Source organism: Anopheles marshallii, chromosome 2 (genome assembly GCF_943734725.1).
Source record: "Anopheles marshallii chromosome 2, idAnoMarsDA_429_01, whole genome shotgun sequence".
Taxonomy (NCBI): Eukaryota; Metazoa; Arthropoda; class Insecta; order Diptera; family Culicidae; genus Anopheles; species Anopheles marshallii.
This window is the reverse complement of record NC_071326.1, coordinates 57,741,533-57,765,881: the sequence shown is the minus strand read 5'-3', so window position 1 is coordinate 57,765,881 and position 24,349 is coordinate 57,741,533. Positions and strand designations below refer to the sequence as shown.

Genomic DNA, 24,349 nt, shown 5'->3' with positions numbered 1-24,349 from the left:
TGAACTTGTCGTGTTAACTGGTAGCAAACATTTTTTGATTGCCGTTGATTCCGTTGGAATGCATCGGTTCAGAATAAAGGTTGGCTTTATGAACTTCCTTTCGAGTAGCAATCTTTTCCATGCAGAACCGTGAGAATGGAATGGAATAGTTGATAATGGCGTTTGACTGATGCGTTTGTCTACTGTGCCATAAATGCCTTTGTTAGCTTCGCATTGAGCTCTACGGATTATTGCTTAGGTTTCGTTGGGCAAAGTTTGGTCCATGCTGGTGGTTGCGCTGTTGTTTGGTACGCTTTGAAAGCTGTTTTTACGCTTGAAAAACGATACGTTCGCCGAAGACAACGAAATACCGCTTGTTCCACTGCATCCTTCATTTGATGCATTCGTGCCAGTATTATTTGTAGTGCTGTTCGAGGTGTTAGCCGACGGGGGTAGGCACTGTTGATGTTGGCCGAGTGATGCCGTGTTTAAGCTTTGCTGCTGCGAAAGCGTGAAACTTTGCTGTGAGGACACGTTGCGTGTCTTGATTAAAGGTGGGTTTTTGATTGACGTAGAGAATGCGAATCCGCGGCGCAACGTTGCCCTATACGAGCCGTAGTTAAAAATAGTGAAGGAACATGAAACGAAATAGGAAAACATGAAACCGTTAAAACACTTCGGGTCTGTTCAATCTGCGCGTCTGTTCAATAATGGTATTTGGACAATTGTTAATGAACTTAAGGAAAACAAATGGAGATCGAACAAAAAAATTAATTAGCTCAAATATTATAAGATTAACATATCGGAAGACATCTACTATCCTGCATAATAAAACATGACATTAAGGACAACAACGATTATTGAAAACTATGAAAAAATAAAATAATAACAATACAAATACTAACCAAGGGTTTTAGTCTAACGAACAGTAATAAACAAACCAAAATTCATCAACAGTGGCTAACGGATCTGGAAGTAAAGTTTTAGTTTAAATTAGAGTATCATTTGAAGTAAAAAATACTAAATACTAAAATATACTGTAAGTGCTTGCATTATGAAGAGTGCAGCTTATGTACGAACCTGGTAGGTGACGGAGGAGGATATGAAATGCCTCGTTGGCTTGGAGAAAGTAATACCATGCCGGAATGGGATTGACTGTTAGATGTACCTGGCACCGAAAGAGTATTGCTGCAAATGATTTAAAATTTGCATAGTGAAGGCCAATTAGTTACTAAATTTTCGTTTTGTTGCTCATTTTTTTTTTAATGTTAAGTAATGTTTTCTATCGTTGCTATCGTATCGTTTATAGTTTCGTGTCTAAATAAGTACTTATTGTTTGGTCTCGTTAGGCACTAACAACCGTTATCGGGATTGGTTTATGCAACTAGCTATCTATAATTAGCCGACTAATAAGGCTAGCATATAGCTATATATAGTAAAAGGAGTGAATCTCTGATACATAAGAACCTAACGCGTTGCTGAATCATGCATTATCCATAATAATATTTGAAAATACTAGTTGACAATAGTATAACGACAAGGGGGGTCGTTATACATGCTAAAATACTGTACATGCTTTCGGTAGTGGGATGGCAATAACGATGTGCTATAACAATGCACGAATGCTACAATATTTATTGTATTTTTAAAGTATACACTCACCTGTTTTGGATCGAATTCAAGTTTAAGTTAGGCATACTTTGACCTAATCCACTATACGGTTGAACAGTCAATGAGTTGGAGGATTTGGTTTGCATTGTGCAGACGGTATTCTTTGGCTTCCGACTGCTACCCGGACCATATTTTGAATGCATCATGACAGCCATCGTGCTACCAACGCCGGCACCTTCATCGCTCGACAAGGAGTTGGTTTTCTCAAAATCAATGGACACTTGCTTCGATTCGTTTAGATCGACTGATCCGCTGTGGCTATTATTCAGACTGCTTACGCGACTGCCGATGGAGCTGTTCAGAGGCGACTTTTTGATGCTTAGATTATCGTTGTTAATGTTCATATTGCTATTACTGGTGGAGTTGTTGCAACTGTTGCTGATGTTAATAATATTACCGTACTGTCTCACATCTCCAAATGTTCCTTGTTTCATGCGATTGTAAATATGTTTTACTTTTGTTATCGAATCATACCAATGTTGCGCTTTAGGACTTTGCAGTGTGAATGCTGTTACCACCATGTTCAGTTCATTCAGATAGCAGCAATAAATGGCTTGATCTTTGAGCTGTACCATCAACCGGTCAGTCATATATGGTTGTCGGACAATCTGCAAAAAATAGAGATTGGTTTTTGTATACAAAAAAACACACAATTTAATTTAAAAAATTTTAACTTACTCTAGAATAAATAATAATATTTTTTTCAAATTTCAATAAATTTAAAGAAGGGGCAGCCCGGTGGCATGATGGTAGCGGCGCCGGTCTTCACACGAACGGACCGGACCAAAATCTCATCCGGGCCAATCCCCCGTAGCAAGGACTGACTATCCGGCTACGTGGTAAAATATGTCGGTACGGCCAGGCCGTTCGAACAAAAAAAAAAATAATAAATTTAAAGAAATAATTTAAAGATACTCATAAATGCATATGCATATAGCGATTTTCAAGTTAATTCTGCATACTACACTTGGATTGTAGCTTTCTGAGTTCCAATCAAAATCTACTACCATAATTTGACAAACTTTTTAGTTTCATTTATCCTGTACGATTGTTCACGATTCAGTTTTTACGACTAAGCTTTGCGTAAAAGAGCTAAATTATAGGGAAAGTGGCTAGTATTTGTATATTCTTTTGTTTCCTGTTTTTTTGTAATTTTTTCCGTACGGTATGCATTATTAATTCGCTATAGAACGAAATCGAATAACATCCCTGATAAGTAAAGTTGTAGAAGTAAAGATTAAAGAGTTTATTGATATTGCGTTAAGGTTAAACTAAGAAACCAGTACCAATGAAATTTGTAACATGTATTCACAAATTTAAGTAATAAACAAATATTTACTAACTGTATATTCATTTGTTGAAAGCATAGGTCAAACAAGCCCCATAGCAGAATCTAATTGCTTTGTGTAACCGTAATACAGATGACTACAAGAAGTGGAAAATGCACTACCGGTTGTAATTAATGGAGGACGGATTCCACAAATGAATGTATAACACGTTTTCTAGTAACTGTACCATTCACACCTTACTTAACTGCTTCATGCTGATAGCCGTAAATAAATTACTGTCCTAAGAAAAAGGTATGTTCACAATAACGTAAGACAAGCCATCTTGTGCAACTGTGTACGGAATACTATTTTTTATGCAACAAACACATACCTTAGTGCTTACCTTTAATTTATCGTTCTTATTCTTTTTACAAACTAGTAAAAAGTCCGTAAAAAGGAAACAATGCACATCCATCTGAAACGATAAATTTTTTAGTTGTAAAGTTTGCTGCTTCATTTATAAACGATTCATTGGCACTGAAAAAAAAAAAAATATTGCTTTTGCTTGTTTGCATTGATGTATGAATTCGTTGTTTTTGTAACAAATATATGAATACGTTTCTGGCTATATCATACGATTACCAGTGAATAAAAGCCATATAATAAATTTTTTATTAAAGAAAAAGGGCCAGACCGTATTGTTATGAAAAGATTTATATTTCACACCAATACTACTTGATAACTAAACAGAAGTGAACAAATTAATATCTTAAATACAAAATAGGTTGCCTGAAATATTGAAGTTGCTCCTTTTGTTCATTGGTCTATGCTATGCAGTATCCAACAGAATTTCAAAGTTATAATGTTGTTGGATATTCTTTACGTTTCACAAAATTAATGATAAAAAAAAGATGTAGCAGATCACCCTTATACTTAAGGAAAGAGGAGTTTGTTTTACAAATATTTATGCTATTAAAATTGCTATGGTTGCAAAATCATCTCATTTCATTCAAATAGCAAATAAAAGGCAGCTATATAAATAATTGGGATTAAAATTAAGTCATGTTTTCCATCCATTATTGACTACGGTCAATTAAACCACATGTGCAGCGACACGACACTGCCAAACAATCTGTAGAGCATTGATGCAAAATGAATAATACAAACGGGTTGGAACTGGCCTATCGAAACGCGGACCAAACAGCAATTAATAAAGTGCCACAGTGTAATATGTGCACATGCTTGCAATATCCGGTGGACGTGAAATATACAACTTGTCATGGCACGTAGCGAGTGATGGTGAAGGAGGTGGAACGATTTATTACCAACAGAGATGAACGTATTGTGCGAGAAGATAAATGATTGGCGAATAAAATTATGATTGTTGTATATAATTAAGTTGCAAACACGAGGTTGTCTGATGAGGTATATATGATGATATATTTGTTTGGAACTATCGTATACATTCGCTGAACACATGATAGGGATGGTAGGTAAAACACATCCTAATAAAAATGATGGTAAAAAATTAAAATGAAACTATTTTTCGATTGTATTTGTGCCTCAAAATCCCCAAAGAAAATCCGAACAAATCACAAAGTTTTAGTATAGATGATAACATTTTTGCCATCGTTCTCACCTTTCCGGTGTTATCCTTGTATTTCAGGTCACCCTCTAGAAATACTTTTCGTCCGTGGTCGATACCGCGCATCGGCTGGCAAAGATCAAACATGGTGCTGTGTTGCTTGACCATACGTTCTAAAGTCTCATTGTTTGCATCCACTACCTCGTAACAGTCGATTCTAGCATTTATTCCTTTTAGACGCTCGCTTTCCTGTCGTGTTGTTAGATGAGAATTCACACCGGCGACAAACTCCTCTACCGAATGTATCTGAAGATTAAAAACAAAGGACAGCATATGACTAAAAACAATCAGCAAATGGTTGAAAATAATAAGTACAAAGTAATATTTGAGGTTATATGCACTATTACCGATCATTTATCTTTATCTCGTTTGATGTATGTTAGGGGTAAAGATACAAATGCAAAGAGTAAAAGTTCAGTTAACACGGTTACTTGGTAGAGAGATGTGGGATTATTACTTGGTTTTTCTGGGACAGATTTAGTTATTTCAATGTTGCCTTATTTTCATTCTTAGTTTTAACATTTTTACTGTAATACTCTTAAGAAAATAATAGGAAAATTCAATGTTAAAAATGAACCCAACAACAAACTCAATCGAAATGTACCATGTTTTAATTCCGTAACCATGTATATACCACGTGGCAAATCTATGTAGTGAGCAGAATTAATGTAAAACAACATTCTCAGGAAATAACAGACATATCTACAAAACAAAACTTTCATTAAACTCACCATGGCATCGATTGCTTCGCCTTCTGCCTCATCGTTGATATGTTTCTTGATAGCCGCCAGCAGTAGCCCATACTTGGTTAATCGTTGCATTGGACGCACCAGAATGTCGGCTAGTCGTAACCGATTGCACATCTTCTGCGATTCGCACCAGGCACAGTAGGTCATGAATAGCGGATTATTGTGGTACATCTCTTTGCAATAGTATTGACAGGTGCTTTGCTCGGCGCAATACTTAGTGTACGGCGTAAAGATGGTAGCGAAATCAACAAAGCCTCTTTGGAAGTAGTAGATGCTCATTGGTTCTTTCGTCCGTAGGCTATGTTTTACCTAGTAGATGGTATAATGCAAAGTTAGATTGAATCTTGAATCTTGTTCAGCTCTGACATCACTTTTTAAGGTTGAATACAGAAAAGCTTTTGATCGATCTACAACTAATATTTTGGTGTTGCGTTTTAGAGTTAACTACATACCATTGGGTGAAGGTACATCGTCCAAAAGCGTAAGTTTGCCTCCCAGATGTCACGTATGTTGGAAAATAATTTGTTCTGATCAACATCCGCGAGAATGTTTTGTGATTGAATGTCTTCTAAACAGGCGAGAAAAAGCTGCAAATGTAATAAAAGATTTAGTTCTTTTCCAACTTGTTTTCATTTGGCAGAATAATTATAATGCTATCCAGAAGAATGAACCCTAACACGCTTTGTTTAAATATATTTTTTATATCCCAGACAACGGCAACTATGCGCTGAATCATAAAAGTGAATACTGCATCGCACCTCAAGATGTTTATATCGATTTTATGTTCCACACAATGAAACTTTTGCTTTGTGGTGCTTGTAATATTTGGCCAATTAGATGCCCAGAATCGCACATATTTCACGTACACGGTTTACGGGCTGTTGATTTGACGTAGAAAAATAAAATAAATCATTAACATGGTTAGGATAGCTACCGTAGCTTTAGAAGGCATTCACATTTCATTTTATTGATCGAAAATTATACCGACAGGATTAACGCATTGCCTGCTGTAGTTTGAAACATTGGAAGATCCTTGTCTATAAATTATTCACACATTCTAACGTGCAACATGTAGCTTGTGTTTGAACCACACATTCAACCGGAGCGAAGCAATCAATAGCAACACTGTGTTGTTCAACCAGAATACAGCTGATGAATGATGGGAAAGGTTTTTTTTCCCTATCCGCGATTCTTTGTATGGCTTCTGTTTTTCCATGCCCCTGTTTCGTTTCTCAATTTTGCTCTCTTTTCCCTGTCTGTGGGGAAATCCCTATACAGAACTACCCTTTAATGAGGCAATAAATCAATGCCTGCAAGCATGTGCTAAACGTATCGATTAGAATCAATAAAGGTTCGATAGGAGAAGTGCTCTCAAACAAAGCGTGGTTTTGCTGGAATCTATGTAACGAAAAAAGTCAAATCATTTCCCTCAACGCTGTCCAACCGTATCCTACCGTGCCTTTTTGGTCTACTGAAAGATTAAAGGTGGTATCGAGATTGACTCTCGATTTCTTTTTTTTTATATCCCTAAAGCCTAAACCCTCTAACCAAATAAAAACAATTCAACCTGCAGCGAGTTACAGGCAAAGATTTTTTTTTTATTTTCGAAAATTGAGATACATTGCCGGCTTGTTAGCCGGTTGTTCATACTTGAAGCCTTTTCACAGCTAACGAGGGTTTCCATGCTTGTCCGCAAAGGGAATGTGTCAAATATATATCATTACACAGTTTTTCGACTTTTACCACTTTACGTATTGACATTTGACACGTTAATATTGAAAGGCAAACTACAACACGCAAAATTCACTCAAGCGTTCAAGTTAATTGCCGTCAAGAGTAGGACAAAAATAAAATGCTTTTTGTTCGAAACTACATAAAGTTTACACTTAATAGCAGCATACTTGACCATGAAATGTGACCCAATTTCAAATGGAATGGAAAGAAGAAAAATAACGGCTAAGGCTAAAAATAGCGTACATTGCAATGCAGAATTTGCATAAGATCAATAATTGTGAACAGGGTTGATGGATTTTTTTAAGTTGAAGAGTTCTTCATGCCAATAGGTAATTTGCAAAACTTTGATTATCATAAAGAGCCAAATAACCAAGTTTACAAAACATGAGGATTAACGAAAATTTTTAAACTTTCAATAGAAAGGTTTGCAAAAAAGTGGGAAGAAGCAGTGAAAAGAAAATACTTTTCCAACACTAATGTGTTACACATATGTTAATGTTAATGCAGTATAGAAATTGCTGTCCTTTAAAAAAGCTATTAACCGAAGAGCTGTAAAAGACGTAAGAAATGATACAAAAGCTTTTATTTAAAAGAAGCTATATAAAACAATTATGAACCTATTTATAACAAAATATTCATTAAAATAATTTAAGCTAAGAATACGGTTCAACTTACGACTTGGTGTTGGCTATATACTTAATAAACGAACGGGTCATTTTCAAATACAAAAGTAAATGACACACAGAATTGGGTTCAGTATTACCAAATTCGTTCGAGCAAACTATATAGGAGTGGTTCGTGTTCAGCCGTTTTAGTAAAAGACAAAGATAAATAGTTGCTCCGCTTATTGCATTCCATAATCTCATATTTAATGTATATCATACATACTGGTACCCGTGGCTGTAAGCCCCGTTGGCTTGAGAAAAACAAATTCAACCGCAGCACCTGCTACCAGCAGAAATATGGGGGGCAATAAAAGTTAAATCAATTCATTTGCTCACAATCTACGCGCACCGGTAAATGCAGGCGGTGACTAAAAGTTTGCCGAGCGATTCATTTTGGAAGGTGAAAGCTACAGCGCGAGCCTTGATCCTTGTCAGCGTTCGTTATTGGACGGCATAAAGAATCTTATCTCATTCGAATGTACCCAAAATTTCGTCGTGATGTGCAGGACCGTGGAAATAAATTTGGTGGATGCACCCAACACACTTAACTCCGAATCTCACAGCGCTGCTGAAAAGGTCCAGTGTACTTACATCTGTTACCGTTTGTAGAGCGAGAATGTAGTATACTTCGGTCGTCACTAGCTCCCAGATGGCGGATTGGATTTTCGTTTCCGCTTCGCTCACCCCTTCGCACATCGGCCAGCGGAGAGATTTGAAAGGGAAATATTGGGCAAGCATTGGTAGATCAGAAAAGGATGATATCACATTTCGGTGACTGACTAGGATCGAGATAATATTTTTTTCCACTTACCAGAGCAATTAACAATCTCCGTCCAACATTGAGGTAAGTTCCTAAGGCCTACTAAAGCGTCTACATACTCGGGGTTATTGAAATTACTGGAGGAAGACGTCGATTTGGGAATTTCTTTGTTGTAGCTGTCCAGTAATTCGCAAAGCTTTGACTTTTGTGGTCCCTGAAAAAGCAAAGGAAATGATGTAAAGATTAAAAAAAAATCTCTGGTTTACTTTAATCCTCAATGCCATGAATTTATAGCATACCTTCGATCCAAATGGTATTGTCCATTTTTGTTTCGATTGCTTGCCAGAAGCTGACGATGCTTTGGGGCTTTGGTCATAGTTGTCGTCCGTGGAGGTGGAGGTAAACAGTTTGTTAGTTGACGACATAATCGAGGGCTGGTTTCCTACGGAGGCTGCTTTCTGTAGCGTAAGGTGACCGCCCGTGCGCCGATTCGACGTTACATCACGCTCGGATACAATTAGCGTTCGACCCGCCAAAGCAGATATGTCCATGTTGGCGTCCAACGGTTCCGTGTACCGGACACCTTAAGTAATCATAAGTATGAACACATTTATATCTTACTATCTACTACAAACTTTTCGCTTGTCGTGTGATGGAATGTACACTTACCCGTCTCGTTCGGATTGTTGAAGCCATTATCGGTAACATAAATTTGAGAGAAACTCAAACTTCTTCGTGAGAGTGAGGCACGTAAACATTCACTGGAAATCATAATAATGAATATGCAAATATGTTTGTATTTAAAGAAAAAAATGTACAATTGTTACCGGTCTGATGTTGAATTTGACGCATTGTCATGGATTAAAATTTAATTCTTAAATTAAGAACTTCTCTTAAAATGGCTACAATTCTTGTTTCATTACATATAAAACTGCACCCAACAAGCAATCTTCCTAACAGCAAGAATCGATATTTTAATCAAATGGACCTTATGTCTGGCGCTTTCTGCTACCGGCCAACAGATCACGACATTTTTTAAATTATAGTTCATGATTATCAAATCTCGTTACAGAAAATCACAGTAAAAACGAAATAAAAAACAGCCGAGCGCACGCTTGACTTTTAATCTGTTCCAGACATTCCTGTCAACTTATTCGCAAGGTACATTCCTTCTTTTTTTTCTTCAAGAATGTCGCCCTCTGCGACGGTGGGATATTTGCTTTCCGTACCAGTACGTTAGTCGGGTTGGGTGGGCACCATTTGTGTTTTATGCGGTACTCGATGTTCTCATTTAATTTGCGCCATACTGTGTTGGTAAGCTTACGTACCGCTTTTTGTTGCTTATTTTATTATATATTGCGATTTTTTTTAATGGTAGGTAAAGGTAGAGTGATTAAGTGCAACACATACGAAATGTTAACCAAATTTATGCAACGCTTTGTTGTGATTACACCAATTATATACTAACTCTATGCTACTGTACTTTGCTACTGTGTTAGATTTAAAAATAAATATTGTTATATCTTAAAATTGTCACTATATTAAAACTATTAAGTTGTAGAACTGATTTGTGTTTTCGGTTAGGTCATGTGTCGTCCTTATTGTCATACAGTACAACTATTCATTTCATATTTGAATCAAAACCATCGACTGCATAGTCCTTGTACAACGTACCACTGGATATTATATACTTACGCAAGTCGTACTCCTTTGGTGGCCGGGATCAAGACGCCTGGATCGTTATGATCGCTCTCGAAGCAAACAGAGAAGTATTCGGAGCTGGAAACCTAGCTCAGTGATTGTGTGATGCAACGGTTCACGAATGCATAGCATACATTGCCATATGTCGAAGGATGTTTTTAGGGCAATGTTTGTTTTAGTGCCGCCAGTTTAGGGGTTGCAATGTTCATTATGCATTTACGTGCATTCCCGGCGACATTTTTGCAATATTTTTGGCAAAGATGTAGATTGTTTTTATTTTTATTCAAGTAACAATTTCATTATAACGTGTATTGTTGGAACCATGTGAGAAAAAAAAGGTAAAAAACACAATGAAATTCATTAGATTAATCATTTTTAATGTTTAATAATAATGTTTAATGTTAATGTTTTATATCATTATTTTATAAATTCGTTATTGGTGTTCTTTATGATCAACCAAATATGTAAACTATGAATCGAATGAATTATTTAAAAAATATTTCAAAATTGTGTTGTTTAGTAGTTGGGTTTGTTTTCTTTGCATTGATTTGTTTTATGTTTTTTAAAGTTTGTTTGATTGAGTTTGTTTGTTTGTTTGAGTTTGATTTAAAGTTTAAAGTAGTTAAAACAGTTGATTAATATGAGGTAAGTAGAAAAGGGTGTATCTTCAACATTAATAAAAAAATGATTGTAATTTTGAACCCAAATAGAATGACATGTTTTTGTTAATTTGTTTGACAATAAAATTAATCTTTATGCCACAAAACTGGACGATGCTTAAAGCATTTTCACTCCTAATAATACAAAGCACTACTGGTCTTGCAATCGAAAGGATTAAAAAATAGAAAATTAACATGCAAAAGTAGAAATGCGGAAAGATAGTGTGCTATAGATATTTTGCTTATCACAAAGATAGTTTATCTTAATCTAAGTTCAAATCCACACAGAAAACAATGGCAATTTGTTACAAACTTCAAATGCTATAATTGATTTAATGTCCGCATCACACACCTGTGCAAGCAGCGACATAATGATTCACATTAATCTCATATATCTGAAGTTCGCATTAACTGTTCTAATACTGTCAAAAAGTAAGTGACATAACCGGAAATCAAAAAATTTCATTTATATTTTAAGAACTCAAGTAAAATAAAATGTAGAAATCATGTGAACTTTTAAAAATAATATCCTTGCAATCCTGGCATCCTCTGCATTGAAACACAATCGTACTCACTTGGCTGCGTGTGAGAACTGGCTTTTTGCGCTCACGATGTAGGAAAGAGGAGGATTTCTTTTTAAGAGAAGAAGACGATGAACCGGTGCCGCTTAGTTTACTGGAATAGCTCAGGGTAGTCTTTACACAAGACGGCGACGTGAGCATACAGCACGTCCCGGAACCCTGACATTCGTGGCCCTTATCCATGCTCTCCTGTTTCGGACAGATTCTTGCTTCCATATCACTTATTGAGATGTCGTCATTCGTCTCGTGACGAGGGCCCCCGTCCCCGTTGTCGTAGGCTGGATTGATGCATCCGCCATCACTGTTGCTGATGTCGATCAGCGCACTGCCCGAGGTAACTGTCACGCAGACGTCCTTAGGCGAAACGGCGTGAACGGACGATCCACCAGACACGGTGTTGCCGCCATAACCGAATGATCCACTTGCGGATGCGATCGATGTGTTGGATGTGTCGGAATTATCACTCTGTGTCTCATAAAGTGTTATTTTGGTTCGCAAACGCAAGTCAAACAGTGAAGCAAGTTTCGAACAAGAAGCAATCAATGGTTTGTTTGAAATTGAGCGATAAACCAGTGAAAAGTGATTAAATGTTTAAAAAATGTAGAGATAGCAAAATTGTTATTTTTTTATAAATTTTTGTACGTGGTATTAAACAAAAGGGAATGCAATTATTTTTAATCCATGTGTAAACCAAAAAATCCAACCAAAAAGAAGCGTACCATAGTATACGAGGAATAGAAGAAATAGAGAGAAATAGAGAAAGAACAAGAAAGTTCATGATGTATTTGTTTAATAAACTAACCATAAACTATCAAATCGATCTACATATGTTATCAAAACGTTACATTATTTTCGTTAATCTCATTCTTTTCCAATTACGAAACATAAAATGTACACAGTACTACCTTCACTACTACACTACTATGTAAAATGTACGACACTACTATGGTTTCATTCAAATAAAATGGTATTCTCTTGTAAAATATCACTCAATATAAAACATAACAATGACATGTTTTAAGTGAAAACAAATTATTGAATTAGACAAATGTTTATGTATGATGGGTTTCATAACGCTACAATCGATGATTTAATGTACTGGACATTTTATGAAATTGGTCAAATAGTTTCCACCTTCCACCTTCCAAGACACCTAAAATTGTGCAGTTATCAAATTGTTTTAAACATTTAAACAACGCTAACAGTGCAATTTTTAACATCATTTCATAGTTTACATGAGCCATCTTTACATAGCTTAATTTTTTGCAATACACAAAATAATTTTAAAACGAATTAATAAAATGAAGAATGTCTCTCCTGTGCCACGTTGTGATATGATGATATCATACAACATACATAAGCTAAATGTTTAACATATCTTGGCACTTGATATCAGTTTTTAACAGTTCCCAGTTCACTCATTCGTTCTCGCGGACTTTTTTGTAGTATAAATCTCTTATGGGATACTATGCGTTTCTTGCCTTTAAAAATTCATATGATATTCAATCACGCTATACGTTGAGTTTTTGGTTTAGATTTTCTTTGGATGAGATTTAACGTCCCTCAATCCGGTCAGCTGTGGGTGCCTTCCAACTAAAAAGGTCCTTGAATATCATTACTGATTAATGTCTGATTACACGATGCCTGTGCTTCCGGACCCAGCGCAATGAATTTCCGTAGAATGTTGAGCGAAGAATGGGGTCCTTTTCACCAGGATGCTTGGAAAATACTACAACCCCGGTTCAATGCCAACCATCGTATGCTGTGTGTAGTTGCGTTGTGACGTGTATCGATGAAGGCCGATTTCATCAAGGTTGAAGGGTGTTCAAAAATAACTCATCACTATTCAATGAAAGAACCTCTCAGTGTGAGCATAAAGCAGAGGTGGTGAAAAGAAACAAAGAAAACCATCTTACGAGGTTTGTTGCGGTTCGAGATTATGTAAGACAAGAGTCAAAAATAATTCTTTTAAGTTTTTAAATGTTGTCAGCATTTTTGAACGCGATGCGCCATAAGCTAGCGCCTTTTAAGTAAGAGCTTTGTATATAGGAAAAGATGTGTTCTGTATGGACTTGTACGCTTCAGAGTGTAAAAAAAAAAAATGAATAATTTGTTTGTGATATCTTAAAGTATTTCAGTGGAGCTACTTTAGGTACTGTTTTATTAAATCATGACTTAAAATGGTTTGAGCTAATTCCAGCACAAACTTCGTATTAAAAGATAGGTTAAGTGTGATGTGCAAGAAATGCGATGCATGAAACCGTTTACAACCAATTTATTACAACCCAATTTCGATAACATCGTCACGCAAGGATACATTTTATAAGCAGGGCGTTGAACGTGGCGCACGAATTCGAAGTTAGGAAGGGCAATTCAACATTGACTACGATGATGAGCGGTAGACAGTCACGTCAATAGGATGATACCAAACAAACGAGTAAAAACTGTTGAGAATGTCTACATGGTAGTTGAAAGACCAGTAGCTTCGCAGGTAGTAGTAGCGAGGTAGTAGCTTCGAAAAGTCACGAGAAGGGTTTCGTATATCTCAGATGCAGAACAAAGGGTCAATTAAAAAGCTAAAATATCAGCACCTGGACGAGGGGTACATAATGTAAGGAAATTTATGTATTTTCACAACAAGGAGTACGTGATGTTTTGGGAACCATGCAATTACTTCGAATGCTTCCTATATCGCAATTTGAACACTTAAGTGTGTTTGAATCCTGAGATGTGTTTCATAGCTACACCCAATTCTTCTTTCTGCTTTGCATTCCATGCGCTTATTAACCGAAAAACAGTCAATTATTTGGAATGTTAAATAAATATTAGTAGTATATTAAATACATTAAATCATCTAAACATCAAAGTAACGTACTATAATACAATATATAAAAATGAAGCAAAGTTGTTTAGTACAATACAATATTTAAGCTGCACACAAAATACGAAGCAAGTGCAAATTCCAGTTATACATACCTTTCTGAGGTGTGGATCGTTTGTTATGATGGTCGGTGTCGTGGCCTGACGCTCGATATCATCCAGGTGGGTAAGGCTCAAAGATTTCATCTGTCAGCAGGACCGGCCATACCAACGTATAGGCAACGATGGATTCAGTAGGGCATTCGAATGACAGGTGAATTGGAGGGCAGAATAAATGGAAGGATGATGAAAAAGAAAACAAACAAGAAACATTAGAGATAATGTAGATCATTCCACGCACTTTACAAATATTTCCTAAAGTCATCAATCACTGCTCGTCTGCCGTGATGAGCCGTTGGGCACATTTACTTCACCCTGCACCCCTATAATGAGTGGAGGTTTTTGGTGCGGATTGGGGTTTACGCACCAGTTTATACGAATCATGATAAGCTTGAAAAGAAAAACATATCATTCCAAAAATCCCCGATTCAGAAATTAGAAACAGTAACCTTTGGTATGCTCAGACAAACAGAAACTGGTAGAAGGGAGACGGCATCGCAATTACGAGAAATGGATTTGAATTAAAATTTCCCCACAGCCATATTCATTAGTGTCAGATCCAATCGCTTCGCTGTTTGCAATATTTTGTCAGAAAATCTTTCCATTTCGCGAGAAAACATTATCAGCATGCTGTTGCATGCCTTAGAGCAAACAACGGATATTGCAATGAAAAATTGTTTCGGAAATTATTGTTTTAGCATTTTCTTTGAACGGTCGTTTAATCTAAGGACCGTTCATTTGAGTAAACTCTGAACTAAATTTAAAAAAATGTTACAGATCCTACAATCTACCCAAGACGGATGCTAATTGGGGCTACAAAACAAACGCTAAATGAGTAATCTTATCGCATTAAATAAAAACGAAGCAACGGTCAACTTTTTCCCAGTCATCTGTCAGGAATGTAAAATGCGAAGTTTTTTTTTATCTTCTTCAGTTCGAATGTTTACTGTGCAAAAAAGAAATCAGGCAGCAAGAAATTATTTCGTGTATTGTTACCCATAAAAAAAGGTAAATAAGTGCTTTTTCGGTAACAACCATGCGTTTGATAATGACCGTAAAGAGAAAAACAAAACGAAAACCTGAAGAACTCGAATTGGTGGGGGTGAGGATGGGAAATATACAAATGCTGCAGACAGCAAAAAAAAGAACACCTTCATTGAACAGTATACAGCATAGATGCAACAAAAACACAGACTTTAGTTGCTATAAATAGAGATATTAAACCAGTTAGTACATTGATGACACTTTTTGAAAGATATAGAAAGGTCTACTGTTCGTACTTAGAAATGTTTCACCTGTGTCTGCGATGTTCATGTTCATCAAGATTTGGAGTTTAATGAAGTTTTGGATCTTCAGTTCAAAAATCGGTGAAGCAAACATAATCGATTTCCGTAATTCTCATTTTATGCTATTAGCAGCATGTTCCCAGTAGAAAATAAAAGACCAAAACAGACTCGTCTCGGAAAGGTCTGCTGGTTATTGGTGCAAACAGATGCCAAAACAGCGTATCCGTCCCTAGTTTTGTACGAAATATTTGTATTTCTTTTGTGGGAAGTCAACACTAAACATCGCCGCTGGAATGCAAAACCGGGAATGTGGAGTAGACAAAGAAACGCAACGAAGGATCCGTTTTCCTGCCCGGAGGGTGCTGTAACAATTTATGGCAGGCGAGCGTCGTTTGACGACGAAAATGTGTTATTAATGAAATTCATTGTGATTTTCAACGGTAAAAAGCTTCGCATTCTGTTAATCGTGCACTAAAATGTTGCAGGGGGAAGCGGAACAGGGAAGAATGTATAAAAACGAGGATATACCGAAGGCGTCCTTCAGGAGTGATTCCTACAGTAGGCGTGCCAACAGATTCGAAAGCGAGAAGAACAGGAAGGATGCGAGGTCGTGAACAGTGCGTCAAGCCAAACGTAAGGTAAACGATGCGTAGAAAAATAAAGTGAACAGAGAAGGAAAACAGTAAGCACAAAAAAGGAGAACGGTTCGGTATGGTAGAATGTTTCCGGAAATAAATTTAAATTGAAAAATGACAACCTTGCACCGTGGGTTGTCGAGAACCAAGAAACGGAAACACCACCAGGAGAAAAGCTAGTGGCAAGCGATGGGTAAATACAATTCCGGGACGATTTTCAGTACCGTTCAATAGGGAAAGTGAATCGCTCGTTAGACGTAAACAAACGATGTATCAAGCGGACGAAGCCACCGATTGCAGGAATTGATTTGACAACACGCTGCCAGATGTGCCGCAGTCTTGATATATAATGTAACTTAAAGTACTGTTACTGTGTAATAGAAATTGCATGTTTTTCATTTGACTTTTTTGCCATCGAAGAATTGACGATAGGCAATGTTTGGCTTATGGAACGAATGTAACGATTTGTAATGTGTTGCTTCCATGTGATTTACGGTGGTTATGGTTTCATTAATGTTAGATTGTTTAATTGATTTATATTAGTTGCTTATGAATGCAACCCGGTAGTGTTTTTTATGTGCTGTTCTCACACGACAAAACCGGCAAAAATCGCATCCGAACCCAGTTCGCACGCACAGTCGCCCATAGCAAGGATTGACTATCTGGCTATCCGCCACTGCATACAATAACGTACATACAGACAAACTAATAAAAATATTAAAATAAAACCGTACTCCCTTAGAAATAATCAGATATGTTTGAAACTTATTTGAACAACAGGACGGACCAGATTTTAGCTGAAAGGGAGAAAATAAAAAAAAAATAGTATCCGATGGACTGCCGCAAGGCGATGTACTCCCACACTTTTTAACACTGTTACTTCAAACATATACCAAAGATTTAAAAACATCAAAGGGAAGTTGATATATTCCGGAATCGTAACACAAATGAATCAATAATCAGGCCAGAAAAAAAAATTGAATCAAATAGAAACACATTGTCTCGTGCACTACCGAAACTAACCATTCTCGCTACGATACATGACTGATACGCTAGAAACGTGAGATAAGTAAAAAGTAAACATAATTAAAAATTCGTGTTATAAACGTAACAGAATAAATAATAGTTAATTAACAACAATAGGTTTTGTTTAGTCTGTATTGCAATTAAGAACGAGAAAAAGGACGAAATAGGCAGGTTGACACCATTTCTTTCAATCCTTTAATGTTATAAATATATTAAAAATTATTTTACCTAAGTACAGACAACTAACCAAAAATATGCACTTCGTTTGTGTACATAAATAGAAGAAAACCATCAATTAGTGAATGTTGCGTATTGCAAATCGTAAACAATGGAGACGCATGGTTGCTTGTGGGTGGCATTTTAATTCAGTACAAAGGGTAAGTGTGGTGGTAGTAGAAAAAAATCTTTTCCTACGAAAAATGAAGCACGATATAGTTCGGTCTAGTAATACGAGGAGGATCATTTCAAACACAAATGGATTCATTATGTGGCATATCGACTTAAATATCCAACATTTTCCAATTGACTATTACATTATTCAGCATAATGTAATAAAGATTTCATAAGAAAAGTCATATTTTTGGTAAAGTTATGGCTTTAAAGATTGAAATATCATTAAAATCTTACGAAATGTTCTCGAAAATGTTAATAAACAATTGATTTTCTCAAACACGCGGTCTTAGAGTGTAATTACATTTTTTTTTCTTTCTTTTTGACCATAGTGGTCATTATATGAACCAATAACAGACATGTTCAATAGTGGTCGTAACAGCATTTGTATTGAAAACTCCTGTCAAACCTTATGAAGCGACAATAGCATAATACTAGGATTCAACGTAAACAAACCAGTAGACGGAAGAAGATTTCAACCAATGGAGGGACAAATTGACCTCCAAAGTTCGGAAAAATTGTACACTGGTCTTAAAGAAGATGGAGAATGAATGTGTATCATTAACTCAGTGTTATGGGAAAAGAGGTAGTATTAAAGAGGTATGTTGATCATAAGTGCATCTGTTAGTCTGTTGGAACAAAATATAGCACCAGTTTAGGTACTGGACTGGTAGGACTGGTATTGGTTTTAGGAAAAATACCATTATAATAGGTGCAATAGAACATTTTCGAAAATGAATTTATTCGTGAAGTTTCATGGAGGATATCGTTGTTTTTCATCATATTTAGTTAAAACAACGAAATTTACTCCTTCCAAATATCTCCAACATAGTTCAAATTGGCTACATGCAAATTGCACCACCATTGGTACCAATGGCACTACTTACACTGGCAAAACAGCTAATTGGCAAATAGATATTTTTTATTAAGAAACGTTAAGAACTTTTCGGTTCTATTTATAGTTTCTTTTTGTAATATAGCAAAACGACCTTCGTAAAACAACAAATATTTTATGTCATGGACGAACTGCGATAGATGCGTATGTCCTTGCTAAAGCTAAACAATCCGGATTGGATTTTGGTTCTATACTGTCGTGTGAAGACCTTCGCCGCTGCCAATACGCCACCGGACCGCATCGAAAGATGAACCTTGTGGGCTGGATATTCCAGCTTAAATGTTAAATGCATACTATTGAATTAAGGAGACATTTTCATGGTTTTAAAATGACATTTTATAGCACTGCATTATTAAATCTAAACGGAACATTTAATTTTGTAAAATAATCCACGTTGCCAAAATAAATGACACTTCTTAAGGTTTTTCTAACACAGTTAAGTACAAGTTTAGGCTTCTAAGCACCATATAGCATGGTTAAACTCTCTATATGATGACATATATATTATAGCGCTAGTTTGGTTCCTTGCTCGATTTAAAGAATTATTAGAATTAATGTTTACCATTCACAACAAAATGAGTAAGAACTTTAAACAATAATAACAAATGTTATTTAAAATTAAAAAAATTAAAATTTAAAATTTTAAATTATTAAAAAATTAATTAAATTAAAAGAAAAATTAAAGAAATAATGCATTCCAAAAGAATAAACCCGAACCCAAAACTCTTACCTGTAACTTTGATGGAGGCGATACAACCAGACATATTTTCATGGTCGCCTTGAGAAAATCGTCCCGCTTTTTGCGTACACTACTGGGCACGATCTCCGCTCTCCGTTCGCTGTTTCGTAGCTCATCCAGGTTCCCGTCTGTAGGTGTTTTATTGCAACATGGAGTTGGAGCTAATGGGGTAGCATTCAGCTCCGTAATGGACATTACTGCGGGCGTTACGTTGCCGAAAGTCATAGATGGTAGTTCTTGATGTTTATCACTCGCGCTTAGTGGTGCAGGGGTTGGCGGCGTTACGTAGCATGTCCCAGTAACGATAGTAGATGTTACTGTGGCCGGTGACGATGAAGCGTTACAATGTGGTGCCATTGATGTTGGATCGATGGACGGATGATTGGAGGTTGAAGAGCTAATGTTCGATGTAGTAACGGAACCACCAGACTGTTTCTGTGACAGTCGCGGTGGCACTGGTGGTCCCTGTGGTGAAGAGAGTGCCTGTGATGGTGAGCCTCGCGTTGTGTGTTGTAACGGTGAGGTTGATTTAAGCATCAATGATCGAGTTCGTTTTGTGCCCGAAGTTACAAACGATGTGATAGTCGTGGACGGGCCACCATCGGTCACTGGTTGTGTATTACTGCATTTACATAAGGAAGCTGTCGATCGATCGGTTGGAGAGGTGGCTGATGGAGAGCTGGAGGACGTCGGTGAATTTTTTAGGCAACATCCGGAAATGTTGTTGAAGTTAAGTATAAAAGGATTATTGCTTCGTTGGTCCTCAGGTTTAGAACATTGCAGGCATGACTGATGCTGATGATAGGTAGTGGTAGGTCGTGCACTTAAAGTTCCAGCGTTTACTGTTGGCGGATCGGCGCTTGAGTAGTGTGCGTAGTGTGATGAACCGTAACTTGCTTTGCGAAATAACGGTGCCTGATAGTTGGTAACTGGTGAAGCAGGCTGTGTTTGTGGAGACTGCTGCCGTTGCAGTTGCTGTGTATGCAGCATAGGATGTTGTTGTTGATCTTGTTGCAGTTGCTGCTGTTGCTGACGTTGTATGAACTGTTGCGTAGTGTTAGATATACGACTAAATTGATGGTAAATCTGATACTTCGGCGGTGATTGAGCGGCTGTTTGGTCGAAGCTTCGGCTTAGATTTTGCGGCAAAATTAAGCTAAAAGCAGTGGTGGAATTAGTAGGGAGCGGATTCGAAACGTTTGCCAGAGCAGTTTCATTTTTCACTGTCATCTGCGAATTATCATCCTGTATCGTTTGAGTCGGAGAGAGCAGCATGGAATGCGGTGATGTTGCGTTTGGCGACGAGACTGTGGCTGGCTGCGGTGCTGGTAATGACGAAAGTGGTTGCGGAAGGATAGGATGCGGGTGACTGGTTGAATGCATATTACGCTCTGGTGGTGCCGAATAGGCATCACATACAGGCGATGTCTGCTCGACGCTACGCACCGGCTTTCGTTGTTTGATACTTTCATTGCTGTGTTGAACGTTTTCATCCATCATAGGTGGTAAGGTGTTGGTGCGGATTGCTTTGATATGCCACTCCTCAGCATTAAACACCGCCCGCGGATATAGCGACAGACTCCACCAGGGAAACTGGAAGGGAATGTGCAGGTGTATTATTTCAGCACATTTGACCACCGTGTCGAACGTATCGGATTATCACGCAGCATCCAGAAGAGAGATTTTGCCATCTCACTCCACACGTTTTGAACTGCTCCAGGCAAAATGCGTGCCTAGGATCTAACTGTAGCCGTTTCGACTGCTCACACGTTTCCGGTGGTTCGAAAGTACGAAAAGTTTTCATTCCGATGTAACAGTGCTGATGTGAGTGTTTCGCCTTGCAACTGAAAGGTTTATATATAAATGATATGGTACTACTAGTGAAACGACACAGGTCGAAGCAGTTTATCATTATAATGTTTTGCCATTCGGTTGTTGTAGTAGATACTTTGTCAATTCCGCTTCCGCGGATAAGTAAACAAGTATCATGAGTTCAGCGGTTGGAAAACAGTAATGCATTCAAATGAAAAGTTTTTTTTCTATATTGAGTAAACAAGTGTCATGAGTTCCGTGGTTGGAAAGCAGTAATACATTCAAATGAAATTTTTTTTTTCTACTTCAAACATTATTGTAAATTAAGGCAACAATTATAAGACAATTTTACCCTGTGTAGGACTGCCTGACTGACTACTGAAGAAGCGCTTGTAAATTACAATATTTCAATCTGCCAGAAACAAAACCAAAAAATGGACCATGAAATATATTCAATATAACCAATTACGCTTGGTATGCAATGCGTCTAAATAATCTAGCAAACGCAATATGAAAAGCATATTAACTTCAATTTTACTGCGAATTTTATTATTTTCACTCGGCGTTAGCAATGTACCACGTTGTTTCCAAATTGATCCCTAACCGAGTAATCAATATTGAGCAATCGATATTCCTCCTACAATAATAGGTCTATGAAGGATGGAGATTTCATTAAAACTTCACAGAGCATTTTTATTTTAATTAATTGAGATGTCTACATATCAACATAGCACTTCTTTCGATACGAATAATGTATCATTGAAATGTAGTTGGAAAATGAATGCTCTATTGAGAAGCAATAGATTTGTCTACATAAACAAAGTCTGAAATAGAAATTTGTGCATAAAACTTAATTGACACAGTTCAACCGCAACTAATGTATAATCAAATTGATTTTTTATAACTAAATGTTACAAATACAAATGATGTCAAATAACAAATATTAAGTTGGAATGAAACATGAGTCAATTGCAGTCAAATATAAGACGAATAACTTTTTCTGGTGGCATATATCTTCAACCTAGTCTCGTTTAGTAAAACAATGGTGTGAAACATGTTAGACCATTAGATTCCTTAGACCATGTAAGACCATGTTAGAGGAAACTGATTGATGACACTAGCTATACTATAAAGCACAGCAACGTTTTTATTGTGTTCACACTCGCCAACAATGGGTACAGTTTCTCTTTAATTTCATCGAATTTTCTACAAGTCTCTCCATAAGACATAAAAAATGAACAAATCTCATAAACATTGATTAGAACATTGGTATGCCGTTACAGGGTGATACTCAGTATCAGGGATAAACAATAAATATCGCATATGGATTTATAGGTATGGAGACGGTTTAGTGGACCGACTCGGGCCCTTGTATAGGAAATGATGATTGATTACCAAATGTGATAGGAAAAATGAGGTATCGGATGAGACCGTCATTTTGTCGTTTTAAAACCTTTTGGAAAAAGAAATAAGACGATTGCCTTGCACATATAAGCAAGCCTAAGAGAGTGTGTAAAACTCATGATTTTCTATTATTTGTTTTGTGAATAATGCAGAGAAAGCGAGCAAAGAAAATTAAGAAGGTAGGTGTAGAGCAGCAACAACTGGAAAAGTACTTGTTATGGAAGCGGTATATTTTTCTTCACTTTGGTGCTCGTTAGTAAAGTGAAACTTGTTCAGGCCGTGTACCAAGGGAGTGTACATAAATGCATAAATGCATTTGCACAAGGATTAGTGCTAAGGCAGCAAATCGTTCGATGTTTGCATCTTTGCTAGGCTATGTACGGAAAACTTCGCACACGAAGTGGGGCTGGTAATAAAACATTTATAAGCGTCATGCATAATGTATCTGTTGATTTGTGCGATGGGAATAGAAAAGCATTTTTATAGCTTCTTGTGTGTTGGGGTGAGTTTTTTTTCCACTTTTTCTTGTGTGTATTCTACGCCCTTTTTTATGCAGGAGAGTTCACAACCAAGTTTGTGTACATTATAACACTATTGTGCAACGTAGGTAGCTTCTTAGCAGCGAAAATATTGACAAACCCTTCGTTAATATTTCCAATGCAATTCACGATATAAGATTTTATTTGTTGAAATTGTTCTTTTTGTTAATTTCAAACTACAATATTTATATTGAGGAGTTCTACATCCATTATTAATTGTTACCGTCACGTGTTTGTTTGCACAATTCGACACAAAACGAAATAACAGATTCATTTGCTAACAATCTGATTTATAGCTAGCATTGATTCTGATTATGGTACTACTTTTGGTAAATATATCTTTGTAGTATTGTAGTGTTGTGCTTAATTAATCTTTTGCGAAGAATCATTCATATGAATTTTTAGCGAGGAGTCATTAATTTCAGGCGTCGACTCTCTAAAGATTCACGAATCCTCGAGATTCATATATCTCTTCGGAAACATTGTCATGCATTGTATTATTTTTGCATGCAAACTAGAAAAATTGTAAATATTAAGTTATTATTAGCACTACCCCATTTATTAGCAGCATTTTTAAAGCTAGATTGCTTGAACAACTCAAGCTGAAATATACTCTAGTTGCCTTTTTTTTATGTTATAAAATATTTCCCGTCCGCTACACAGTCTAAACGAGAGAACCAAATTGCATATATTGCAAATCTATTCCTATACTTAAACATTAGTAATCCTTCTGGTACTCAGATTAAAGCCAAAGTGCCTTAATACTCGTTGAATTGATGCGTCATTATACTCATAGGTACGTTTGCGCTGTATCGTGTGGTCTGATTAGTCTCATGTAGCATTACGTGTTGATGAGATGTAAAGCGAGGGATTGAGAAACTGATTTTGTCAATTAGCGACGGCCCGGTGGCATTATGGTAGCGGCACCGGTCATCACACGAACGAACCACAACAAACTCCCATCCGGATCAATCCCCTGTACGACCTATGAGTCGACCCACAACTGACTATCAAGCTACGGGCAAATAAAGTCATAGAAAGCCAGAAATGGCAGGACTAGACCTCTTCAGGTTGTTGTTGCCGATGAAGAAGAAGAAATCACCATCACATGTGGTTAGTTTAAAGTTCTGAAAAATTTTACCCATTTTGGGTCAAAGGTTGGTACTGATGAAAACATTGATTTTAAGATACGCGGTTGATTGCTGATTGCTCATCAACCTCTCTATAGCCTG

At 36.8% G+C, this 24,349-nt stretch overlaps 1 protein-coding gene across 1 annotated transcript in view; it reads right to left on the bottom strand.

Annotated features, from left to right (window-relative positions):
- Positions 1–234: 234 nt before the first annotated feature.
- The window catches only part of LOC128709554 (pleckstrin homology domain-containing family G member 5), a 63,393-nt gene continuing 39,278 nt past the window's right edge, over positions 235–24,349 (bottom strand). The window contains exons 2-15 of the mRNA XM_053804561.1: positions 14,389–14,478; positions 11,407–11,877; positions 10,167–10,258; positions 9,141–9,232; positions 8,771–9,054; positions 8,523–8,685; positions 8,303–8,397; positions 5,765–5,899; positions 5,295–5,621; positions 4,558–4,809; positions 3,322–3,393; positions 1,642–2,258; positions 1,060–1,167; positions 235–583 (exon numbers count right to left, since the gene is read on the bottom strand). Coding sequence (XP_053660536.1) covers positions 235–583; positions 1,060–1,167; positions 1,642–2,258; positions 3,322–3,393; positions 4,558–4,809; positions 5,295–5,621; positions 5,765–5,899; positions 8,303–8,397; positions 8,523–8,685; positions 8,771–9,054; positions 9,141–9,232; positions 10,167–10,258; positions 11,407–11,877; positions 14,389–14,478 — 3,147 coding nt within the window. The remainder of the gene's footprint in view (positions 584–1,059; positions 1,168–1,641; positions 2,259–3,321; positions 3,394–4,557; positions 4,810–5,294; positions 5,622–5,764; positions 5,900–8,302; positions 8,398–8,522; positions 8,686–8,770; positions 9,055–9,140; positions 9,233–10,166; positions 10,259–11,406; positions 11,878–14,388; positions 14,479–24,349) is intronic.